The sequence below is a fragment of the Meles meles genome, chromosome 6, assembly GCF_922984935.1.
Source record: "Meles meles chromosome 6, mMelMel3.1 paternal haplotype, whole genome shotgun sequence".
Taxonomy (NCBI): Eukaryota; Metazoa; Chordata; class Mammalia; order Carnivora; family Mustelidae; genus Meles; species Meles meles.
In genome coordinates, this window is record NC_060071.1 from 27,505,343 (window position 1) to 27,526,995 (window position 21,653).

The window sequence follows — 21,653 nt, forward strand, 5'->3', positions numbered from 1 at the left end:
GAAACCAAAAAAACAATAGAAAAAATCAATGAAACTAGGAGCTGGTTCTTTGAAAGAATCAATAAGATTGATAAACCCCTGGCCAGACTCATCAAAAAGAAAAGAGAAAGGACCCAAATAAATAAAATCATGAATGAAAGAGGAGAGATCACAACTAACACCAAAGAAATACAGACAATTATAAGAACATACTATGAGCAACTCTACGCCAACAAATTGGACAATCTGGAAGAAATGGATGCATTCCTAGAGACATATAAACTACCACAACTGAACCAGGAAGAAATAGAAAACCTGAACAGGCCCATAACCAGTAAGGAGATTGAAAGAGTCATCAAAAATCTCCAAACAAACAAAAGCCCAGGGCCAGACGGCTTCCCAGGGGAATTCTACCAAACATTTAAAGAAGAACTAATTCCCATTCTCTTGAAACTGTTCCAAAAAATAGAAACGGAAGGAAAACTTCCAAACTCATTTTATGAGGCCAGCATCACCTTGATCCCAAAACCAGACAAGGATCCCACCAAAAAAGAGAACAACAGACCAATATCCTTGATGAACACAGATGCAAAAATTCTCCCAAAATACTAGCCAATAGGATTCAACAGTACATTAAAAGGATTATTCACCACGATCAAGTGGGATTTATTCCAGGGCTGTAGGGTTGGTTCAACATCCGCAAATCAATCAATGTGATAGAACACATTAATAAAAGAAAGAACAAGAACCATATGATACTCTCAATAGATGCTGAAAAAGCATTTGACAAAGTACAGCATCCCTTCCTGATCAAAACTCTTCAAAGTGTGGGGATAGAGGGCACAGACCTCAATATTATCAAAGCCATCTATGAAAAGCCCACCGCAAATATCATTCTCAATGGAGAAAAACTGAAAGCTTTTCCGTTAAGGTCAGGAACACGGCAGGGATGTCCATTATCACCACTGCTATTCAACATAGTACTAGAAGTCCTAGCCTCAGCAATCAGACAACAGAAAGAAATTAAAGGCATCCAAATCGGTAAAGAAGAAGTCAAACTATCACTCTTCGCAGATGATATGATACTATATGTGGAAAACCCAAAAGACTCCACTCCAAAACTGCTAGAACTTGTCCAGGAATTCAGTAAAGTGTCAGGATATAAAATCAATGCACAGAAATCAGTTGCATTTCTGTACACCACCAACAAGACTGAAGAAAGAGAAATGAAGGAGTCAATCCCATTTACAATTGTACCCAAAACTATAAGATACCTAGGAATAAACCTAACCAAAGAGACTAAGAATCTATACACAGAAAATTATAAAGTACTCATGAAAGAAATTGAGGAAGACACAAAAAAATGGAAAAATGTTCCATGCTCCTGGATTGGAACAATAAATATTGTGAAATTGTCTATGCTACCTAAAGCAATCTACACATTTAATGCAATCCCTATCAAAATACCATCCATTTTTTTCAAAGAAATGGAACCAATAATCCTAAAATTTATATGGAACCAGAAAAGACCTCGAATAGTCAAAGGAATATTGAAGAACAAAGCCAAAGTTGGTGGCATCACAATTCCGGACTTCAAGCTCTATTACAAAGCTGTCATCATCAAGACAGCATGGTACTGGCACAAAAACAGACACATAGATCAGTGGAACAGAATAGAGAGCCCAGAAATCGACCCTCAACTCTATGGTCAACTAATCTTCGACAAAGCAGGAAAGAATGTCCAATGGAAAAAAGACAGCCTCTTCAATAAATGGTGCTGGGAAAATTGGACAGCCACATGCAGAAAAATGAAATTGGACCACTTCCTTACACCACACACGAAAATAGACTCCAAATGGATGAAGGACCTCAATGTGAGAAAGGAATCCATCAAAATCCTTGAGGAGAATGCAGGCAGCAACCTCTTCGACCTCAGCCGTAGCAACATCTTCCTAGGCACCACGGCAAAGGCAAGGGAAGCAAGGGCAAAAATGAACTATTGGGATTTCATCAAGATCAAAAGCTTTTGCACAGCAAAGGAAACAGTTAACAAAACCAAAAGACAACTGACAGAATGGGAGAAGATATTTGCAAACGACATATCAGATAAAGGGCTAGTATCCAAAATCTATAAGGAACTTAGCAAACTCAACACCCAAAGAACAAACAATCCAATCAAGAAATGGGCAGAGGACATGAACAGACATTTCTGCAAAGAAGACATCCAGATGGCCAACAGACACATGAAAAAGTGCTCCACGTCACTCGGCATCAGGGAAATACAAATCAAAACCACAATGAGATATCACCTCACACCAGTCAGAATGGCTAAAATGAACAAGTCAGGAAATGACAGATGCTGGCGAGGATGTGGAGAAAGGGGAACCCTCCTCCACTGTTGGTGGGAATGCAAGCTGGTGCAACCACTCTGGAAAACAGCATGGAGGTTCCTCAAAATGTTGAAAATAGAACTACCCTATGACCCAGCAATTGCAATACTGGGTATTTACCCTAAAGATACAAACGTAGTGATCCAAAGGGGCACGTGTACCCGAACGTTTATAGCAGCAATGTCTACAATAGCCAGACTATGGAAAGAACCTAGATGTCCATCAACAGATGAATGGATAAAGAAGAGGTGGTATATATACACAATGGAATACTATGCAGCCATCAAAAGAAATGAAATCATGCCATTTGCGACGACGTGGATGGAACTAGAGCGTATCATGCTTAGTGAAATAAGTCAATCGGAGAAAGACAACTATCATATGATCTCCCTGATATGAGGACATGGAGAAGCAACATGGGGGGGGTAGGGGGATAGGAGAAGAATAAATGAAACAAGATGGGATTGGGAGGGAGACAAACCATAAATGACTCTTAATCTCACAAAACAAACTGGGGGTTGCTGGGGGGAGGTGGGATTGGGAGAGGGGGAGCGGGCTATGGACATTGGGGAGGGGAGGCGAACCATGAGAGACTATGGACTCTGAAAAACAACCTGAGGGTTTTGAAGGGTCAGGGGTGGGAGGTTGGGGCAACCTGAGGGTTTTGAAGGGTCAGGGGTGGGAGGTTGGGGGAACAGGTGGTGGGTAATGGGGAGGGCACGTTTTGCATGGAGCACTGGGTGTTGTGCAAGGAGAATGAATACTGTTACACTGAAAAAATAAATAAAATGAAAAAAAAAAAAAAAGAAAGATAATATCCCAATCTCCTAGTTTCTGTGGGAAGGTTGTTCTTAATTCAGTAGGAACCTTTCTCCAAGTTGCAAAACTACCTTTCATCCTAAAGATATGTGAAGTTCTTATTTGCTTAATAAACAAATCACTAACATTCATAACAGCATTATTCATAGAAGCATAGAAATGGACTCACTGCCTATCAACTGACAAATGGATAAGCAAAATTTGGTATATTCATTTAGTGGGATATTATTGGGTAATAAGTTAGGATGAAATCCTAACAAGGGCTGCGATATGAGTGACCTTAAACACATTATGCTAAGTGAAGGACATCAGTTCAAAAGACAATATAATATATGATTCAATTTGTAGGAAATGTCCATAATAGGCAAATATATAGACAGAAAATATATTAGTGGATGCCAAGAACTGGATGAAACAGGTGATGTGTGCAATGAGGGCAAGAAAGGGGAATGGAGATTGACTACTAGTGGGTCTGGGGTTTGATTTTGGGTGATAAAAATATTCTAAAATTATATTGTTATAATAGTTACACCACTCTGAGAATATACTAAAAACCACTGAGCTGTGTATGTTTTATGTATTAAATCACACCTCAATAAAGCTCTTTAATAAAACAAATTAAAAGAAAGAATTACAGCATAAAGTACTTTTTCTGATTATGATAGTATAATAGGAAGATAAAGCAAGCAGTACAGTGGTTTATGACCAAGTAAAAGGTCTGGCTACTTCATAGAAATGTCTGGGTCTGAGTCTTAGTGCCTTGAAACCAACATTGTCAAGTTAAAAGAGAGCAAGTATCCCAGCTATGGTGACAATATTTCACAGAACAATACACAATCAGAAAGCAGGGAGCATGCCAGGGTTTTATTTTAGTCTTTGAATGAGGGAGCCATGATTGCACTGATGGGAAGAAAGGGAAAATACCAGGAAGGAATATCATCTTTATGAGATTTGCAATTTGATCTTCACAATGTCTAATTAGAAATCTCCAACCACTTATTAATATGTTTGTATAAGTATGTGTTTATCAGTGTGGTGCTTTTCATATTCAGGACGGGAGTGCATATATTTCTCCCTACTACAGTCATGCCATCAGTGTCTATATGAATCAGTGAAGGGTTAAAGATATCAATGCTATTATGTGTTGAAACACAACCTGGGATCTATGCCTGCTCTTAGGTAAGGCATGCTCCATGGAGCAGATCTTGCCATAGAGCCTGGAGGCAGTTACTCTAGAAAACAAGTATTGCCCAAGTGGTATTCAGAATAGAGATTCAGGAGTTGAGAAGTAGTTATGGGGACAATCTCTGGCTTGGGTCAGGGAGCCCAAAGGGCCCTAATAATAACATCTGTCCATGACACTTGGCTGGGCAAGTTGTCACTCTAGGCTTAAGGCAGCAGAAACATACCAGTATCTTGCTTCCTGGAGTAATGAATGAATAAGATAAGCATTGGTCTGTAATAAAAGTTAAAGTTCACTGATCAGAACTGGAGACTGATGTCAGAGCAGGACTGAGAGTCAGTTGACCTCTGGAATCCTAGAGTGATTGCCTTATTGAATTTGTCTTTCTTAAGATTTGAATGGACTAAGTTCTGGGGAAGGGTGAAGGTGTTATGAGCCTAGGCCAGGTAGTTAGATCTCAGAGTCTGGAAACTAGTAACACTTTGACCAGGATCTCCACATTTTGAAAATTACCACAGACTATGGTGACTAAAGTGGCTTTCCAAGGTTAAAGAAATAAAGACAGTAACTCTCTTATATGGTGTGTCCACATAAATGATGATCAGGCTTGGGGCTGGGAACATCTTGCTGATGAAGATCTGTAGCAGGAATTCTCTAGGTTGAGTGGCCTTTAACCAATAATTTTTGAGTTTAAATGTCTTTGAGGAAATTTTTGAGAATGAATATGGCCTAAAATTTTAACTTCTGTTAAATGATCAGAATTATAATTTTGACTTTTATTTTTATAAAACTGTCTTCAAGTGTTAATATTTATTCTATATTTTCAGATGGCTACCCCAAAGAAGAAATGATTTACAGGTGGAGAAAAAATTCAGTTGAGGCAGCTGATCAGAAATCCTGGAGGCTTTATCAGTTTGACTTCATGGGCCTCAGAAACACAACAGAAATTGTAACAACATCTGCAGGTAGGAATTAATATAAGGAAACATAACTCTCAAAAAAAAAAATCTGACTTTTCCCCCTGGTGCCTGAGGCATAATCATGCCTTTATGATTTCATCATGTTTATGTTTTAACTAGCCATCTTAGGGCAATCATATACCTAGGTAATATTTGAGGCAAAACAACTGATTCAATAGTGAAAATATTTTTAATGTTCTATTGGGACGGGAAAAGGATCATGAGAATTGTCTTATTTTTTAATTAAGGTGGCATTTACGTCATGTCTATAAATTTAACTAGGATTCCCACTATCAACCATATTTATATAAACTGATTTTACTAATAATGAGAGTTCTACAACTTTCCATATACATAATATGAATAAAATATTATTGAGAATCTACACATAAAAGAAGCTGCTGTGAAATGTCCTTTGAATTTTAATTTCTAGCTTCTTCCTTCCCTTTAACCTTTATTTTGAGCTTTATATTTCTTTTCCAATATACTGAACACAATAACTATCCACCAATTTGATTTTATTAAGTGATTGTTAAGTACATAGTATAAGGTATGTAGTTAGATAGAAAGAGATGTTTCATCTATTAGCATATTTGAATATTTTAGGGATTTTTATTTGTTTTATAGGGTTTTTTTTTCCTTGCTTTGTTTTATGAGAGTTTTTTTGCTTAGTTTTGACTACTTATTTATTCCTATGACCCACTATTTTGCAACTAGTTTCTTTTGCCAGTGTGTGGGGCACAGATGAGGTTAGAACCAACCTTTCTACTGGTCTTATTATTAATATGAATAGTTTATTGGCTTTTAAACCTTCATAGTAATTTGTTTCATCAATGACTAAGATTAAGATGTAAACTTTGATAATCACTGGTTAATATCTTTAAAGGATAGTCTGAATTCTGGATAGATTTGAAAATATAGAATATTTACACATTAAGAAAAGTCTGAAAAGCTATCTGATTAACAGAGAAAAAACTTCCCCATAGGTGTCATGGTGGTAAAGGTGAGAAAGGCCATCTGCGCTTAAATATTAAACAATGATAAAGTTAAAAGAATAAACAATCATAATTTATTTAAATAATCTGTGGAGACAGCAAAAAGGGAAGTGTTTTAGAGAGACTTTTTCCCAATTATGAGTCACCTACATTAAGAATGTAATTCTGGGGGCACCTGGGTGGCTCAATGGGTTAAAGCCTCTGCCTTCAGTTCAGGTCATGATCTCAGGGTCCTGGGATCGAGCCTCGCATAGGGTTTCTGCTCAGCAGGGAGCCTGCTTCCTCCTCTCTCTCTCTCTGACTGTCTCTCTGCCTACTTGTGATCTGTCTGTCAAATAAATAAAATCTTAAAAAAAAAAAAAAGAATGTAATTCTGATACTTGAATGGTAGAAATGCACTAGTAGACTTTTCAGTATAAGGCAGCCCAACGAGGGTAACTAAATGAGAGGATTGGTCTAGCATTTAAAAGCTAAAAAAAAAAAAAAAAAAAAAAAAAAAAAAAAAAAAATGCCAAATGTTGATTCTGTTTTTCCTTTCTTGGTGTTCTCTGAAAGATGATGTTAAAGGATAGGAAATTTCAAAGTAAAGTAAAGCACAGCTGCTGTAGGGTTTTGCAATTGACTGTAAGAGAAATACCAGCACAGGGAAGCAGCAAATAGAGGGAGCTGTGGAGTCAAGATAATAATCTGAGTGATTGTGTGCTAGGTGATACTTTTACCAGACAGAAAACCCATTTCAAACTCAGGTTCAGCTACCCCATGCTTGAAAAATCAACACTCAAGGGGCTCCTGGGTGGCTCAGTGGGTTAAGCCTCTGCTTTTGGCTCAGGTCATGATCTCAGGATCCTGGGATCGAGCCCCACATCAGGCTCTCTGCTCAGCTGGGAGCCTGCTTCCCCCTCTCTCTCTGCTTGCTGCTCTGCCTACTTGTGATCTCTCTCTGTCAAATAAATAAATAAAATCTTAAAAAAAAATCAATATTCAAGAGGTGTGTGATGGCAGGAGAAGAAAGGTTGCTCTATTCAGGAAGCTGAAACCTGAGACAATGGTAGGCTAACATCTCAAAGATCATCTTCCCCGTCCAGCTGAAGCTGGAAGGGAAAGGCATAGGAAAAAGGGAGGGGGGATATCCAGGAGCTAGTCCTCTGTAGACATGATCCTGAAAAGACTTGCTGACATCAGTAGCAGCTGTTTTCAAATGCAGTCAGACCTTATCATCTGGGAAAGTTTGGTCATTCACTCATTGAGGCCAGTGGTCTGCAATTCTCAAGGAAAGTAACTTAGTTCTGCTAGAAATTAAGGGACTTTGTTCCGCAAACAAGGAATGCATAAGCTTGAAGTAAGTTTACCCTTCAGATGGGTTGGAGTGCTACTATGTTACTGTTGGTTTAAAAAAATATATGGAAGATGTTCACTGGCAGCAAGGAGTTTTTGGTCTCACTGGAAAAACCTGATAGATATGAGAGACTTATGAACAAACTAGGAATTTATACACCAGCATAACAAATAGACCTTATATTAAATTAAATTGTACTCAAGATGGAAGCAATGTTTAGGACAGTCCTTCATGAATAAGAAATGAATGTTTCCCAGGATTTTTTTTTTTTTTTTTTTTGGTCATTCCTTTTTCCATGAAGTCAATGAATGTGTTAGCATTGATGAATGTTCTCCATCTACTCCTCTTCTCTGGCCTCCCTTATGTTTATATAAATCTCCACATTATATTGAATCTTGTTAATCACTCCATCTCTTTTAGAAAATAAGCAAAACATTATGTTCTAAAGAAATTAATCTATATTAAAAAAATTAAACTCCCTTGCCTCTAATAAATCAGATGATACTGTTTGAAGATGAGAGTGAGATATAAATGATGGATTTACATCCTTCATTTCTAAATTTCTAGTGAAATCCAGTCCTCTACCTACTCCACACCACAACCATACAGCATTATGGGGGGAAAATACTAATAAATAAAACACACTATTTTCATCACTGCTGTCTTTTGAAGGTGTTATCCATGAATTTCAAGAGAGGTTTTTTTTTTTTTTTAAGATTTTTATTTATTTATTTGACAGGCAGAGATCACAAGTAGGCAGAGAGGCAGGCAGAGAGAGAGAGAGAAGCAGGCTCCCTGTTGGGCAGAGAGCCCGTTGTGGGGCTTGATCCCAGAACCCTGAGACCATGACCTGAGCTGAAGGCAGAGGCTTTAACCCACTGAGTCACCCAGGTGCCCCGAATTTCAAGGGAGTTTTAAGGTTATCATATCATAGTATGTGATGGTCCAGTGTTTCTCAATCTTTTTTCATTATCACCTCTCCTAAGTAGTCTTTTTAGGTTTTTAATCACCTCCCTTATAAATATTGATACTGCAGATAAGCTTATATGTATTTTCATATATTATGGCCTTTTGGAAGGCTACACATAGCAATATCAAAGATTTATCTCCTCTCTACCCCCCAAAAAAGAATTTTCACTCCCATAGAAATAAATATCACCTTCATTAAAATCCAAACCTCAGTCTGTTTATTCTTTCACTTTCCTAGATGGGGTTCCTATTTTGTTCTTGGTCCCAACCTCTGACAGCAACACCTTCTTTTACTTTCCACTAGTGATCTTGCTCCTCACTGTTTCTGGAATCTTGAGGAAATCAGAGAATGCCCCAATATCTTTGCCCACCTATCGCAACTTTTCCCTCATAGTGTTGCAGAGGAGCTCCCATTGCTTATCCATGTGAACACCAGATCCTGTTCTTTTCCCTTACACAAGAGATTGCTCCAGCAAAACTCCCTCTCACTCACAGACAAACTAGGTAACTAGAAGTTAATGAAGGGAAGAAACTATGCACAATCTTGCTCTCAGGGCTTATGATTTATTGCAATAATGGATTGTGGTAGGCAGAATAATGGCTCCCAAAGATTTCCATTTTCTAATTCTCAGAACCTGTGAGTACATCATGTTACATGATAAGGGAGAATTAAGGTAGCAGATGGAATTAAGGTTGGTAGTCAGCTGACTTTCAGATGGAGAGGTTATTCTGGATTATTGAGATGGGTTCAATGTGGAAGAGAGAGTCAGAAGGAAATGTGACTGTGGTAGAAACTCACAGAGAGGTAAGGCTTTGCTGGATTTGAAGATGGAGGAAGGGGCCATCAGCCAAGGCAAGTGGGAAGTTGTAGAATCTGGAAAGAGCAAGGAAATTAATTCTAGAACATCTAGAAGGAAATATGGCCCTACTTATATCTTAATTTTAACCGAACAAGATATGTGCCAGTCTTCTAACCTGAAGAACGGCAACATAACAAATTTTTATTGTTTCAAGCCACTAAGTTTGTGATCATTTGTTACAACAGCAATAGGAAACTAATATAGACATATTGAAATAATCTCAAGCTAGTGGTATTGGGAAGCTTTTGCAACTTTACTGAAGAGGAAAGAAGAGGGCATGGTTACCGGAATCTGGAGAAATAGTAGAAGTGAGGGGACTGCATGACAACTGATGTCACTTTCAGCAGAGAATCCAGCCAACCTGCAGCACAGAGGCAGGAAAGAAACCTAAGGATACATGGCTTAACCTCCTTTACCTCACATTATCTGTTCCTTCTCCCCAGTAGCTAGAAGCTGAGGCTCAGGGAACTTATATGGTGCACCCTAGGCAGAAGCTTCCTGGGGATAAAGCAGGTAGAAAAAAGTAGAAAGTAGGTATGTAGGGTCAACACTGTTATTCTAATCCTTCATCCTCCACAAGATTATGCCTTATTTGTGCCCTCTGCAGCAAACCCTTCTAAAGAATCATCCTGTCTCACTGACCCAGTACCTCCATGCCAACCTCTTGAGCCCACTCTAGCCAAGCTTTTCTTTTCACTTCTCCTTAGCACTGTTCATAGGAAGGTCACCAGGAACCTCTACAATGATAAACCTTCTTCTCTAACCATGACTCATCTTCCCTTGTCTCCCCGGACACTCCTCTCTTGGTTCTCCTCCTCCTCATGTCTCTTCAGCATTTTTAAAAAAGATTTTATTTATTTATTTATTTGACAGACAGAGATCATAAGTAGGCAGAGAGGCAGGCAGAGAGAGGGGGAAGCACACTCACTGCTAGACAGAGAGCTCAATGCGGGGCTTGATCCCAGGACCCTGGAATCATGACCTGAGCCAAAGGCAGAGGCTTCAACCCACTGAGCTACCCAGGTGCCCCCTCTTCTGCATTTTTGTGTTGGACCTCCATTTTCTCCACCTTCTATTCATCTGGGAGTGCCCCAGGGCTCAATTTTCTATCTATACTCACTTCTCTGTAAGTTTCATACAGGCTTCTATGGTGTTAACTCCAAAATTACATCTTTAACTCTTAGATCAAACATCTCATAAATTCCAGCTCCATGGACTCAAATGCTTGTTCAGGATTTTCTCTGGGATGCCTTGGAGACCAGTTCTACTCAGCAGGTCCCAAACTCATGCTCACAGGCAATTCCACCTGTAGTCTTTCCTTACCAGATGATGCCCCCTCCATCCTTTCATTTTCTCAGGCCTAAACTCCAGTATCATCAATTCTTCCTTCTTTGATACATCAAATCCAAAACATCAGCAAATGCTTTTGATTATATCTTCAAAACATTTTAAATATGGTGGCTTCTTCCAATTCCATTGCTACTATCCTGATTTGACTCATCATCACCCTTTTCCTCATTTATAGCATTAGCTCCTTTTACCCTTTGATTCTAGACTTGCCCACCTATGGTCCACCACAAAGTAATATTTCATTATAGAAGTCAGCATTTATTTGCTCAAAACTATTTCATGACTCCACTTCTTATTTAGAGGAAATACCAGTCTTTATGATGGCCTCCCAAACCCTACATGATCTACCTCCTGATGGCCTGACCCCCACCCCTCACCCAAGTACTCTCTCGGACTGCTCCCACCGTATCAAGTGTGTTCTAACCATTTGACTTTTGACTGACTGTTCTATGCCTGGATGACTTTCATTAGGGTTTCTGTATGACTAATTCTCTATGTTCTGTAAGTCTGTGCTCAAAAATCATCTTCTCATTGAATCCTACCCTCCGAGCAATCTCTGCCTTCACTGGTTGATATAATCTATCATATAATTTATGTATGTGTTATGTTTATCTTATTTTGTGTGTTACATGAAGAGGTTATTGTCTATGTTGCATGTAGACTGTGCTTGACTCCTAGTGATGCTCTCTTAAATAAGTTAGAAAGGGGGGGGGTGCCTGGGTGGCTCAGTGGGTTAAAGCCTCTGCCTTCAGCTCAGGTCATGATCCCAGGGTCCTGGGATCGAGCCCCACATTGGGCTCTCTGCTCTGCAGAGAGCCTGCTTCCTCCTCTCTCTCTGCTTGCCTCTCTGCCTAGTTGTGATTTCTCTCTGTCAAATAAATAAAATATTAAAAAAAATAAGGAAAGGAAAATATTTGAGTCAAGGAGATTAGTTCAGAGGAATTTGTGAGTCTAGACATGAAATCATGAGTGTTGACTCAGAAATAGGCAATAAGAAGGAAAAGTATTATATTTAAAAGACTTTCTGTCATTTGAATGAGCAAGTCTAGTAAGTTATGTATATATGAGATGAGACAAATACATTAAAAACAAAGGATAATGGTATATATACACAATGGAATACTATGCAGCCATCAAAAGAAATGAAATCTTGCCATTTGCGACGATGTGGATGGAACTAGAGGGTATCATACTTAGTGAAATAAGTCAATCGGAGAAAGACAACTATCATATGAGCTCCCTGATATGAGGACATGGAGAAGCAGAATGGGGGGTTAGGGTGATAGGAGAAGAATAAACAAAACAAGATGGGATTGGGAGGGAGACAAATCATAAATGACTCTTAATCTCACAAAACAAACTGGGGGTTGCTGGGGGGAGGTGGGGTTGGGAGAGGGGGAGGGGGTTATGGACATTGGGGAGGGTATGTGCTATCATGAGTGCTGTGAAGTGTGTAAACCTGGCGATTCACAGACCTGTACACCTGGAGATAAAAATACATTATATGTTTATAAAAAAAAAATTGGAAGGGGAGGCGAACCATAAGAGACTATGGACTCTGAAAAACAACCTGAGGGTTTTGAAGGGTCAGGGGTGGGAGGTTGGGGGAACAGGTGGTGGGTAATAGGGCAGGCACGTTTTGCATGGAGCACTGGGTGTTGTGCAAAAACAATGAATACTGTTACGCTGAAAAAATAAATAAAATGGAAGAGAAAAAAAAGAATGAATATTGTTATGCTGGAAAATAAATAAATTAAACTGCAAAAACAAAACAAAACAAAAACAAAGGATAATGAAGTAAGGCATATTGGAGCAATATGTGATCACATCAGTCAAAGAGGATTAGACATGTGTTGGAGGGAATCATGAGACTGACTCAGATATTCTGGAGAAAAATTCTCACGAGATTCCTCAATAGATGATATGGCTCCAAATCTAGTAGGCTTATCTGAAATGGGGGCTGAACAAGTTGATATCCATATTTCTGTAGGAGAATCATGTAGTAGAATCAAGCATGTCTATAACTACTCACAATCAAAGGGTGATACCCATAAGAACAGATATAGATCAAGTAGCTTTTGGAATAATGTCTGCCTGAGATTGGATCCCTCCCTGATTGTCCTAGCCTGTGAAGTTCTTTGCCTAAAGGAATATAGCTTTTGCATTTCACATGCACTTTCAGAGAGATTCCTGATATCTCACCTTGGTGCATTATCAATTCTGGCAACTGGCTGTAAAGCTGTGAATAAAACATTTTCCCCAAAGATTTGTAAAGTAGTTTGGTAACTGGGAGATCTCAGATACAGCACAATGAGCTGGAAGACCTTCACTATAATAATACCACCTAATATGTAATATCTCAGTCATTATTTTAAATGTTTTATATGAATTAGCTCATTTAGACTTCACAATGCCCACACATTATTACTGTTAGGGAATCCAACACTCATCAGGAGAAAGTAATGTGCCCACAGCAAGTTATTGGTGGAATTCAAATGCTTCAAAGCCCATATGAACTACCCTTGCTGGAGAACCCAAGAAAAAGCCTTATGAATATGGGATGAGCTGTTAAATATAGGTGTTAAATATAGGCAAAGTTATTTTTCTGTTAAAATATCATGATAGAAAATGCTAAAATATTTAGGAATTGGTGGAAATGTTCATAATGAGCTGATTTCTTCCTGAATATTTTTATACAAACTTTGCTATTCCCTTTAAAGTATTTTCAACTACTATTCTTAGATTCAATCATCTATTAACTCTTTTAGTTGCAAAAAGGTTCCTGGAAAACCTAAAATATGCTGGACGCTTCTTGAGGAGACTTCACGTTTACAATTACCATAAAGGATTTAGAATTTAGTGAGAGATGTGTCAATATAAATGTGTTCCACCAACTGTTGCAGGAGCACAGAGGTGAAGGGAAAGCTTATTGTTGGCACTTCACATATGGCCAGGTGTCTCAGCATCTCCCCACCATTTTCTGTGGGTCACCAGTATAATACAAGATTAGTGTCAGCAAAAGTGTTTATTAACCATGGTGATAAATTAGGCAACGGTGCATATAGCATTCTCTTCCTGAAGATGTCCAATATGCATAAACACAAAGAAGAATTATTTTAAATAAATCAGTCTGTGTTTAATCCTGCACTTTTCAGATGGATTATACCATAAAATACCTTTTTTTTTTTTTTTTTTTGATGGAATATCCAACATCTTCCCGGGTAGCATTACTAGTCTGCAAAACATCACTTTGGGCATTCCATTTGTGTATAGTAATATTGATTTTTTTTTTAAATTTAGAAGAAAGTTTGGTACTGAATGTCATAATTTAGAGAAAAAATTAAAAAAAAAAAGATAACCTCACAAATCCAACATACTAGTCAATAATTGAGCTTTTTCCTTGGACAAATATGGAATATTTACATGCCCCGCTTGCATGTACTATAAGAGAGGAAAAGAAGAAATGCTTTCTGCCAGAGAGAAGCTTGCAAATTTATTCCTTATTTAAATTTTTATCATGGAGAATACTAATTTCTTTCAAATGAAATTATTTATTTTTACAAATACCGTGGTCCATAAGAAAACTGGAGTTAGTCTGAATTCACACTTTTTAAAAGATTTATGGCCATAGTCAATCTTTTGTATAATTACACCTATAACAAGAACTTTAGATTTCAAAAACATTCCAATTCATATATTTACTAATTGATAATCTTTACTTGCACTGTTAGCCATCAGTGGGCATTAATCACAGCAACAATATCATTCTCACAGATTGTTGTTGCTTATTGGCAAAACCTAGACTATGTGAGCCAGAAAATCAATTCATTAGTAGAATGAGTGTTTACAAAATAAAATTAAAAGTACAAATATTTATTTTAGGTTTTTCTTTATTTGGCATTCACATTCTTGTGTTGTAATGTTTCCAAGTACAAAAATAAAAGCAAAACAAACAAAAAAGTCTGCTCCTGTAGAAGTTTATCTACACATCAAAAATATGTTTTTTTTTTTTTAATGACACATTTATTCAGCGTCATGATCAGACTATTACATTTAGCAATCAACAGCATGGGTGCAAAAAAAAATCTACATTAAAACCCTTTGTTGGAATGCTTTACACTTTCCACAGAATAGAAACTAAAATAACCTGTTATACAATTAGTCACAAATACAGTCCTCGAGTTTTTTTTGCCCATATACATGAGTATTGTCTAAAACATGTCTTCTTTGTAGCAGCGAGGCCCTGCCACCACTGTGCTTGGCTGAGTTCACAAATCTGTCGTAACCTGTAGCTTCCCTGTCACTTCTCTGGCTCTCCTCTCCTGCCAAGCTTTGTTTCCTGGCAGTAATTAAAACCTTCTGCCACTGCCATAGCAACTGCTGCTGCTGGAACCACCATAGCCACCTTGGTTTTGTGGTTTGGCAAAGTATTGGCCTCCACCACCATAAGGGCCAGAGCTTCTGCCTCCAAAATTGCCTCCTTTCATGGGTCCAAAATTTGAGGATTGATTGTTGTAATTGCCAAAATCATTATAGCTTCTGCCACCTCCAAAGTTGCTTCCATCATTACCAAATCCGTTATAGCCATCCCCACTGCCACCATATCCACCACCACCTCGACTGCCACCAAAGCCACCTCGACCACTGAAGTTTCCTCTGTGACCAAAGTTGTCATTTCCACCAAAACCACCTCCATGACCACCACCAAAGTTTCCAGAACCACTTCGACCTCATTGGCTGGATGAAGCACTAGCCATCTCTTGCTTAGAGAGCGCTTTCCTTACTTCACAGTTGTGGCCATTCACAGTATGGTATTTTTGAATGACAATCTTGTCTACAGAATCATGGTCATTAAATGTTACAAAAGCAAAACCCCTCTTTTTGCCACTGCCTCGGTCAGTCATGATCTCAATCACTTTGATTTTCCCATACTGTTCGAAATAATCTCTTAGATGATGTTCTTCAGTGTCTTCTTTAATGCCACCAACAAAAATCTTTTTCACAGTTAAGTGGGCACCAGGTCTTTGAGAATCTTCTCTTGAGACAGCCCTCTTTGGTTCCACAACTCTTCCATCCACCTTGTGTGGCCTTGCATTCGTGGCTGCATCCACCTCCTCCACAGTGGCATATGTGACAAACCCAAAGCCTCTGGAGCGCTTGGTGTTTGGATCTCTCATGACCACACAGTCCATAAGTGTTCCCCATTGCTCAAAATGGCTCCTCAGACTCTCATCGGTTGTTTCAAAGCTCAGACCTCTGATGAAGAGCTTCCACAGCTGTTCAGGCTCTTTGGGAGACTCTGACTTAGACATGACAGCGGTGGGAGGGGAGGGGAGACTTTAATGATGCTTACTCGGCGGTGTCCACGGGCAGAAAGGAAGGAAAAATATTAGGTTTTTATACTCTTTAAGAATATGTTGATAATTCAGGTGGGTTCCATGTTATGCAGTGACTCCTCACATTATTCTTAGTTTCACATCATCCTTCTAGGATCCCCAGAATGTTCTTACAAATATGATTGCAGTTGGGGAGATCTGACTTGATACCCCACTTCCTACAGAGGGAATTCCCAGGTAAAACATTCTTTTTGTATAGAAACTCAAGGTTAATGGGATTCATACCCAACCTAAAGGATATGAAAAGGAGGTACTATGAACCCCTTAAAGTCCTAAATCAGCATCATGACAAATGTCCAACTTTGCCATGTTGATCACCCTCTTCATAATCTTTTTTATATAGATATATTTATTTTTTCACTCATTCATTCATTCATTCCAACCACTCATTTATTCATTAATCTAACACTCAATTTGAGGAGAGAAATTTAAACCTCTGGTTACAATTGAGGTTTGAAAGAAAGTGCAGCAAGGATAAATAGGAAGGAATATTTCTCATATGTAACTGTGCAAAATTTCTGTGGACTAAAGATACTGTGACATGGGAGTGTGGTAGCTGGAGGCTCCAAGGATGAGAAAACATGTACCTGCACACCACAATGTGCCATTCTGTATGTGTTTTTCTGGCCAAATCCAGCATGAATTTAGGTGTCAACAATTAAGACAGTTTAATGAATATTCATGAAACACAGTTGTGTGGCTAAGTGTGTCTGGCATTTTGCAACATAGAGGATCACCCACAGTACTGTGATGACATTTTAGAGACTCCTTGTTAGAAAAATATCTTTTTACTTTCTTAAATTTTGTTTGTTTGGGAAGGTCGTATTTATTTACTTATTTAAAATTTTAATTTTTTTGGTGTTCCAAGATTCATTGTTTATGCACCACACCCAGGACTTCATGCAATGCATGCCCTCCTTAATACCAACCACCAGGCTCACCCATCCCCCCAACTACCTCCTTTCCAAAACCCTCCGTTTGTTTCTCAGAGTCCACAATCTCTCATGCTTCATATCCCCCTCTGATTTCCCTCAATTCACTTTTCCTTTCCTTCTCCTAATGTACCCATGTTATTCCTTATACTCCACAAGTAAGTGAAACCATATGATAATTGACTCTCTCTGCTTGGCTTATTTTACTCAGCATAATCTCCTCCAGTCCTGTCCAGGTTGCTACAAAAGTTGAGTATCCATCCTTTCTGATGGGGGCGTAGTATTCCATTCTATATATAGACCATATGTTCTTTATCCATTCATCTATTGAATGGCATCTTGGCCCTTTCCAGAGTTTGGCAATTGTGGTGATTATTGCTATGAACATTGTGGTACACATGGCCCTTCTTTTCACTACATCTGTATCTTTGGGGTTAATACCCAGTAGTGCAATTGCAGGGTCATAAGGTAGCTCTACTTTTAATTGCTTAAGGAATCTCCACACTGTTTTCCAAAGTGGCTGCACCAACTTGACTTCCCACCAACAGTGTAAGAGGGTTCCCCTTTCTCCACATCTTCTCCAACACTTGTTGTTTCTTGTGTTGTTAATTTTGGCCATTTTAACTTGTGTAAGGTGGTATCTCAACGTGGTTTTGATTTGAATCTCCCTGATGGCTAGTGACGATGAACATTTTTTCATGTATCTGTTAGCCATTTGTATGTCTTCTTTGGAGAAGTGTCTCTTCATGTCTTGTATTTTTTGACAGGATTATGTTTTTAGGGTGTTGAGTTTGAGGAGTTCTTTATAGATCTTGGATGTCAATCCTTTGTCTGTAGTGTCATTTGTGAATACCTTCTCCCATTCTGTGGGTTGCCTCTTTGTTTTGTTGACCATTTCCTTTGCTGTGCAGAAGATTTTGATCTTGATGAAGTCCCAAAAGTTCATTTTTGCCTTTGTTTTTATAGACAAATGTAATTTCTTGTTTTCAATCTCCTAACTCAAAATGATGATGACAATAATGTAGAATTACACATCTCTTTTTTTCTGAGAAGATTAACACATTTGGAGCATTATCTATATAACAGTTTCCCAGAATCATTGTGAAGTTTGAAGAGGATGGATATTATTATTCAATATTTTTAAATAAGTATAAATAATTCTATGGAACTTAACTGTGAAATAGAAAAACATTGTAAAACATCTCAATCATAAGGTTAGTTTTCCAGTCTCTAGGTGTGTTGCCAACACGAAGTACTTTGAGGTGGACTATTGTCATTATTACATCACATCATCACAGAAACTGTGTAAGCATGATCTTCATTAATCCCAACATCTTTTGGGGGTGAACCTAGGCAGCCACTTTTGTCTGACTTGTCCTACTTTTCTCCATTAACAGGAATATAAAAAGTATTATTTATATTACTCTAAGACTTTGATATAAAATAATAAATATGCTCACCTAAATTTTGCAAACACAGTTTAAGAGCATGAGAGACTTAGGGGCTCCTGGTTGGCTCAGTGGGTTAAAGCCTCTGTCTTTGGCTCAGGTCATGATCCCAGGGTCCTGGGATCAAGCCCTGCATCAGGCTCTCTGCTCAGCGGGGAGTCTGATTCCCCCTCTCTCTCTGCTTACTTGTGATCTCTGTCTGTCAAATAAATAAATAAAATCTTAAAAAAAAAAAAAAGAGCATGAGTAACTGTATTTGTTTCCTGGGGCTGTTTTAACAGTAGCATGGAATGGTTGTTTTACAGTTGTGGAGGTGTTAAGTCCAAATTCAAGGTGTCACCAGGATTGTTTCCTTCTGAGCATTGTAAAGGAGGAGCTGCCTAGCCCCCCAAACTTGGCTTGTAGATGACATTGTTTCTGTGTCTTCATGTCATCTTCCTTCTGTCTGTGTCTGCCTCTGTGTTCAAATTTCCCCTTTTGCATAAGAATATCAGTCATATTGGATTAGGAATCCATCCTACTCCAGTTTGAACCTCATCTTAACTAATTACATTTGTAATGACTATTATTTCCAAACAAGGTCACATTCTAAGGTACTGTGTGTTAGGACTACAATACCTTTTGGGGAACACAATTCAACCTGTAACAGTAACCTAGAAAGTACCACTTACTATGAAAATCAGTGTTTTAATTTTATTTGGGAATGAGTCTATTTGTCTCAAGCAGATTCTTTATACTTGGATTTCCTTAAGGATCAGTGTTCTCTCCGAAGTAGACTGTTAGCAGTCACTGAGAAGAAAACAGGCCTTGGACCAGAACTGCTAGCATAAATGTGACCTGTTAATAGGCATCCTCTGCATCACCTAGTAGGTGGTAAGAAATTGAGATTCCAGAGCCTCACCCCAAAACTTTTAATTCAGAATCTTTTGGGTAGGATCCAGGACTCTACATTTCATACTCCTCCAGTGATTCTGATCCTGAAGGTTAGCATACACTGGGTGGATCAGACTAGATTATAGCTGTTGGATAAAAATTACATTCCTGTGACTTTGAAGTCAGTGAAGAATAATCTACTATGATTTCTGACTGACTCAACAGTGTGCTGCATTTCTTTTGCTACTGATGTTTTTGAACATTCTTTATCTAATCTTTATACCTTCCTCAATTATTTCTCTGAAGATGCTTGCAGAATATCTTTTCCTTTGTATTAGGTAAATGCTACCTTGCAAAATTAAAATCAGAAACTTTATATCTAAATATATAAAATCTATAATTATAATAGGGAACGTATCTACAGACATACCTCATAGAAATTGCTGTTTTGGTTCCAGACCACCACAGTAAAGCAAATATCATAAATTTGGGGGGTTACTCAGTGCATATAAAAGTTATGTCTATAATGGACCATAGTCTATTAAGTGCGCAATAGCATATGTTTAAGAAAATAATGTACATATCTTAATTGCAAAAATATGTTATTGCCAAAAATTGCTGTCATATGAACTTTCAGCAAGTCATAATCTTTTTGCTGGTGGCAGGTCATACCTTGATGATGATGACTGCTGACTGATCAGGGTGACAGTTGCTGAAGGTTGGGGTGGCTGTGGCAATTTCTTAAAACAAGAACAATGAAGTTTGTCACATCAATTGACTCTACCTTTCAGAAACAATTTCCCTGCAGCATGCAATATGATTTGATAGCATTTTATCCACAATAGAACTTTGGAAATTTAAGTCAACCCTCTAAAAACCTGACACTATTTTATCAAATAAGTGTATGTAACATCATAAATCTTTTGTTGTCATTTCAACAATCTTCACAGCATCTTTGCCAGGAGTAAATTCCATCTCAAGAAAACCACTCTTCCTTTGCTCATCCACAAGAAGCAACTCCTCTTCCATTAAAATTTTATAAGATTGTAGCAATTCAGTCACATCTTCAGGTTACACTTATAATTCTAGTTCTCTTGCCATTTCCACTACATCTGCAGTTGCTTCTTTCACTGAAGTCTTGAACCTCTCAAACTCATCTAGGAGGATCAGAATCAACTTATTCCAAACTCCTGTTTGTGTTTGATATTCTGACCTCTTCCTATAAATCACTCATGTTCTTAATCGCACCTAGAATGGTGACTCCTTTGCAGAATGTTTTTAATTGACTTCACCCAGAACTATTAGAGAAATCATCATCTATGGTAGCTATTATTCTATGAAATTTACTTCTTTTTTTTTTTTAATTTTTTTTTTAATTTTATTTATTTGTCAGAGAGAAGGAGAGAGAGAGAGAGCACACAGGCAGGCAGAGGTGGAGAGAGAAGCAGCCTCCCTGCCGAGCAAGGAGACCATGCGGGACTCGATCCCAGGACCCTGGGATCATGACCCGAGCCAAAGGCAGCGGCTTAACCCACTGAGCCACCCAGGCGTCCCTGAAATTTACTTCTTAAATAATAATACTAGATAGTTGAAATGATGCCTTGAGTCATGGGCTGCATAATGGATGTTACATTAGTGGACATGAAAAAATATATATTAATTTCATACCTCTCTATCAGAGCTCTTGGGTGACCAGGTGCATTGTCAATGAGCAGTACTATTTTTGGAAATAAATCTTTTCTGAGCAGTAGGTCTCAATAGTGACCTTAAAAAATTGGGGAGGGGAGGCGAACCATAAGAGACTATGGACTCTGAAAAACAACCTGAGGGTTTTGAAGGGTCAGGGGTGGGAGGTTGGGGGAACAGGTGGTGGGTGATGGGGAGGGCACGTTTTGCATGGAGCACTGGGTGTTGTGCAAAAAGAATGAATACTGTTACGCTGAAAAAATTAATAAAAAGGGAAAAAAAATATTCATTAACTATGTTGTAAACAGAGATGGTATCACCCACTCTTTACTATTCCATGTGTAGAGCACAGGCAGTAGATTTAGCATAATTATTTTTCTTTAAATATATTTATTTATTTATTTTAGAGAAAGAGAGAGCAGGGAAAGGGGCAGAAGGAGAGGGAGAATCTCAAGAACATTCCTTGCTGAGTGTGGAA

General features: G+C 38.3%; 1 protein-coding gene and 1 pseudogene across 2 annotated transcripts in view; one reads left to right on the forward strand and one right to left on the reverse strand.

Moving 5' to 3' along the window:
* Nucleotides 1–21,653, forward strand: part of GABRG3 (gamma-aminobutyric acid type A receptor subunit gamma3) — a 675,960-nt gene that overhangs the window by 589,565 nt on the left and 64,742 nt on the right. For both annotated transcript variants that reach the window (XM_046006975.1, XM_046006976.1), the window contains one exon: nucleotides 5,199–5,336. In XM_046006975.1, coding sequence (XP_045862931.1) covers nucleotides 5,199–5,336 — 138 coding nt within the window. The remainder of the gene's footprint in view (nucleotides 1–5,198; nucleotides 5,337–21,653) is intronic.
* Nucleotides 15,190–16,152, reverse strand: LOC123943106 (annotated as a pseudogene).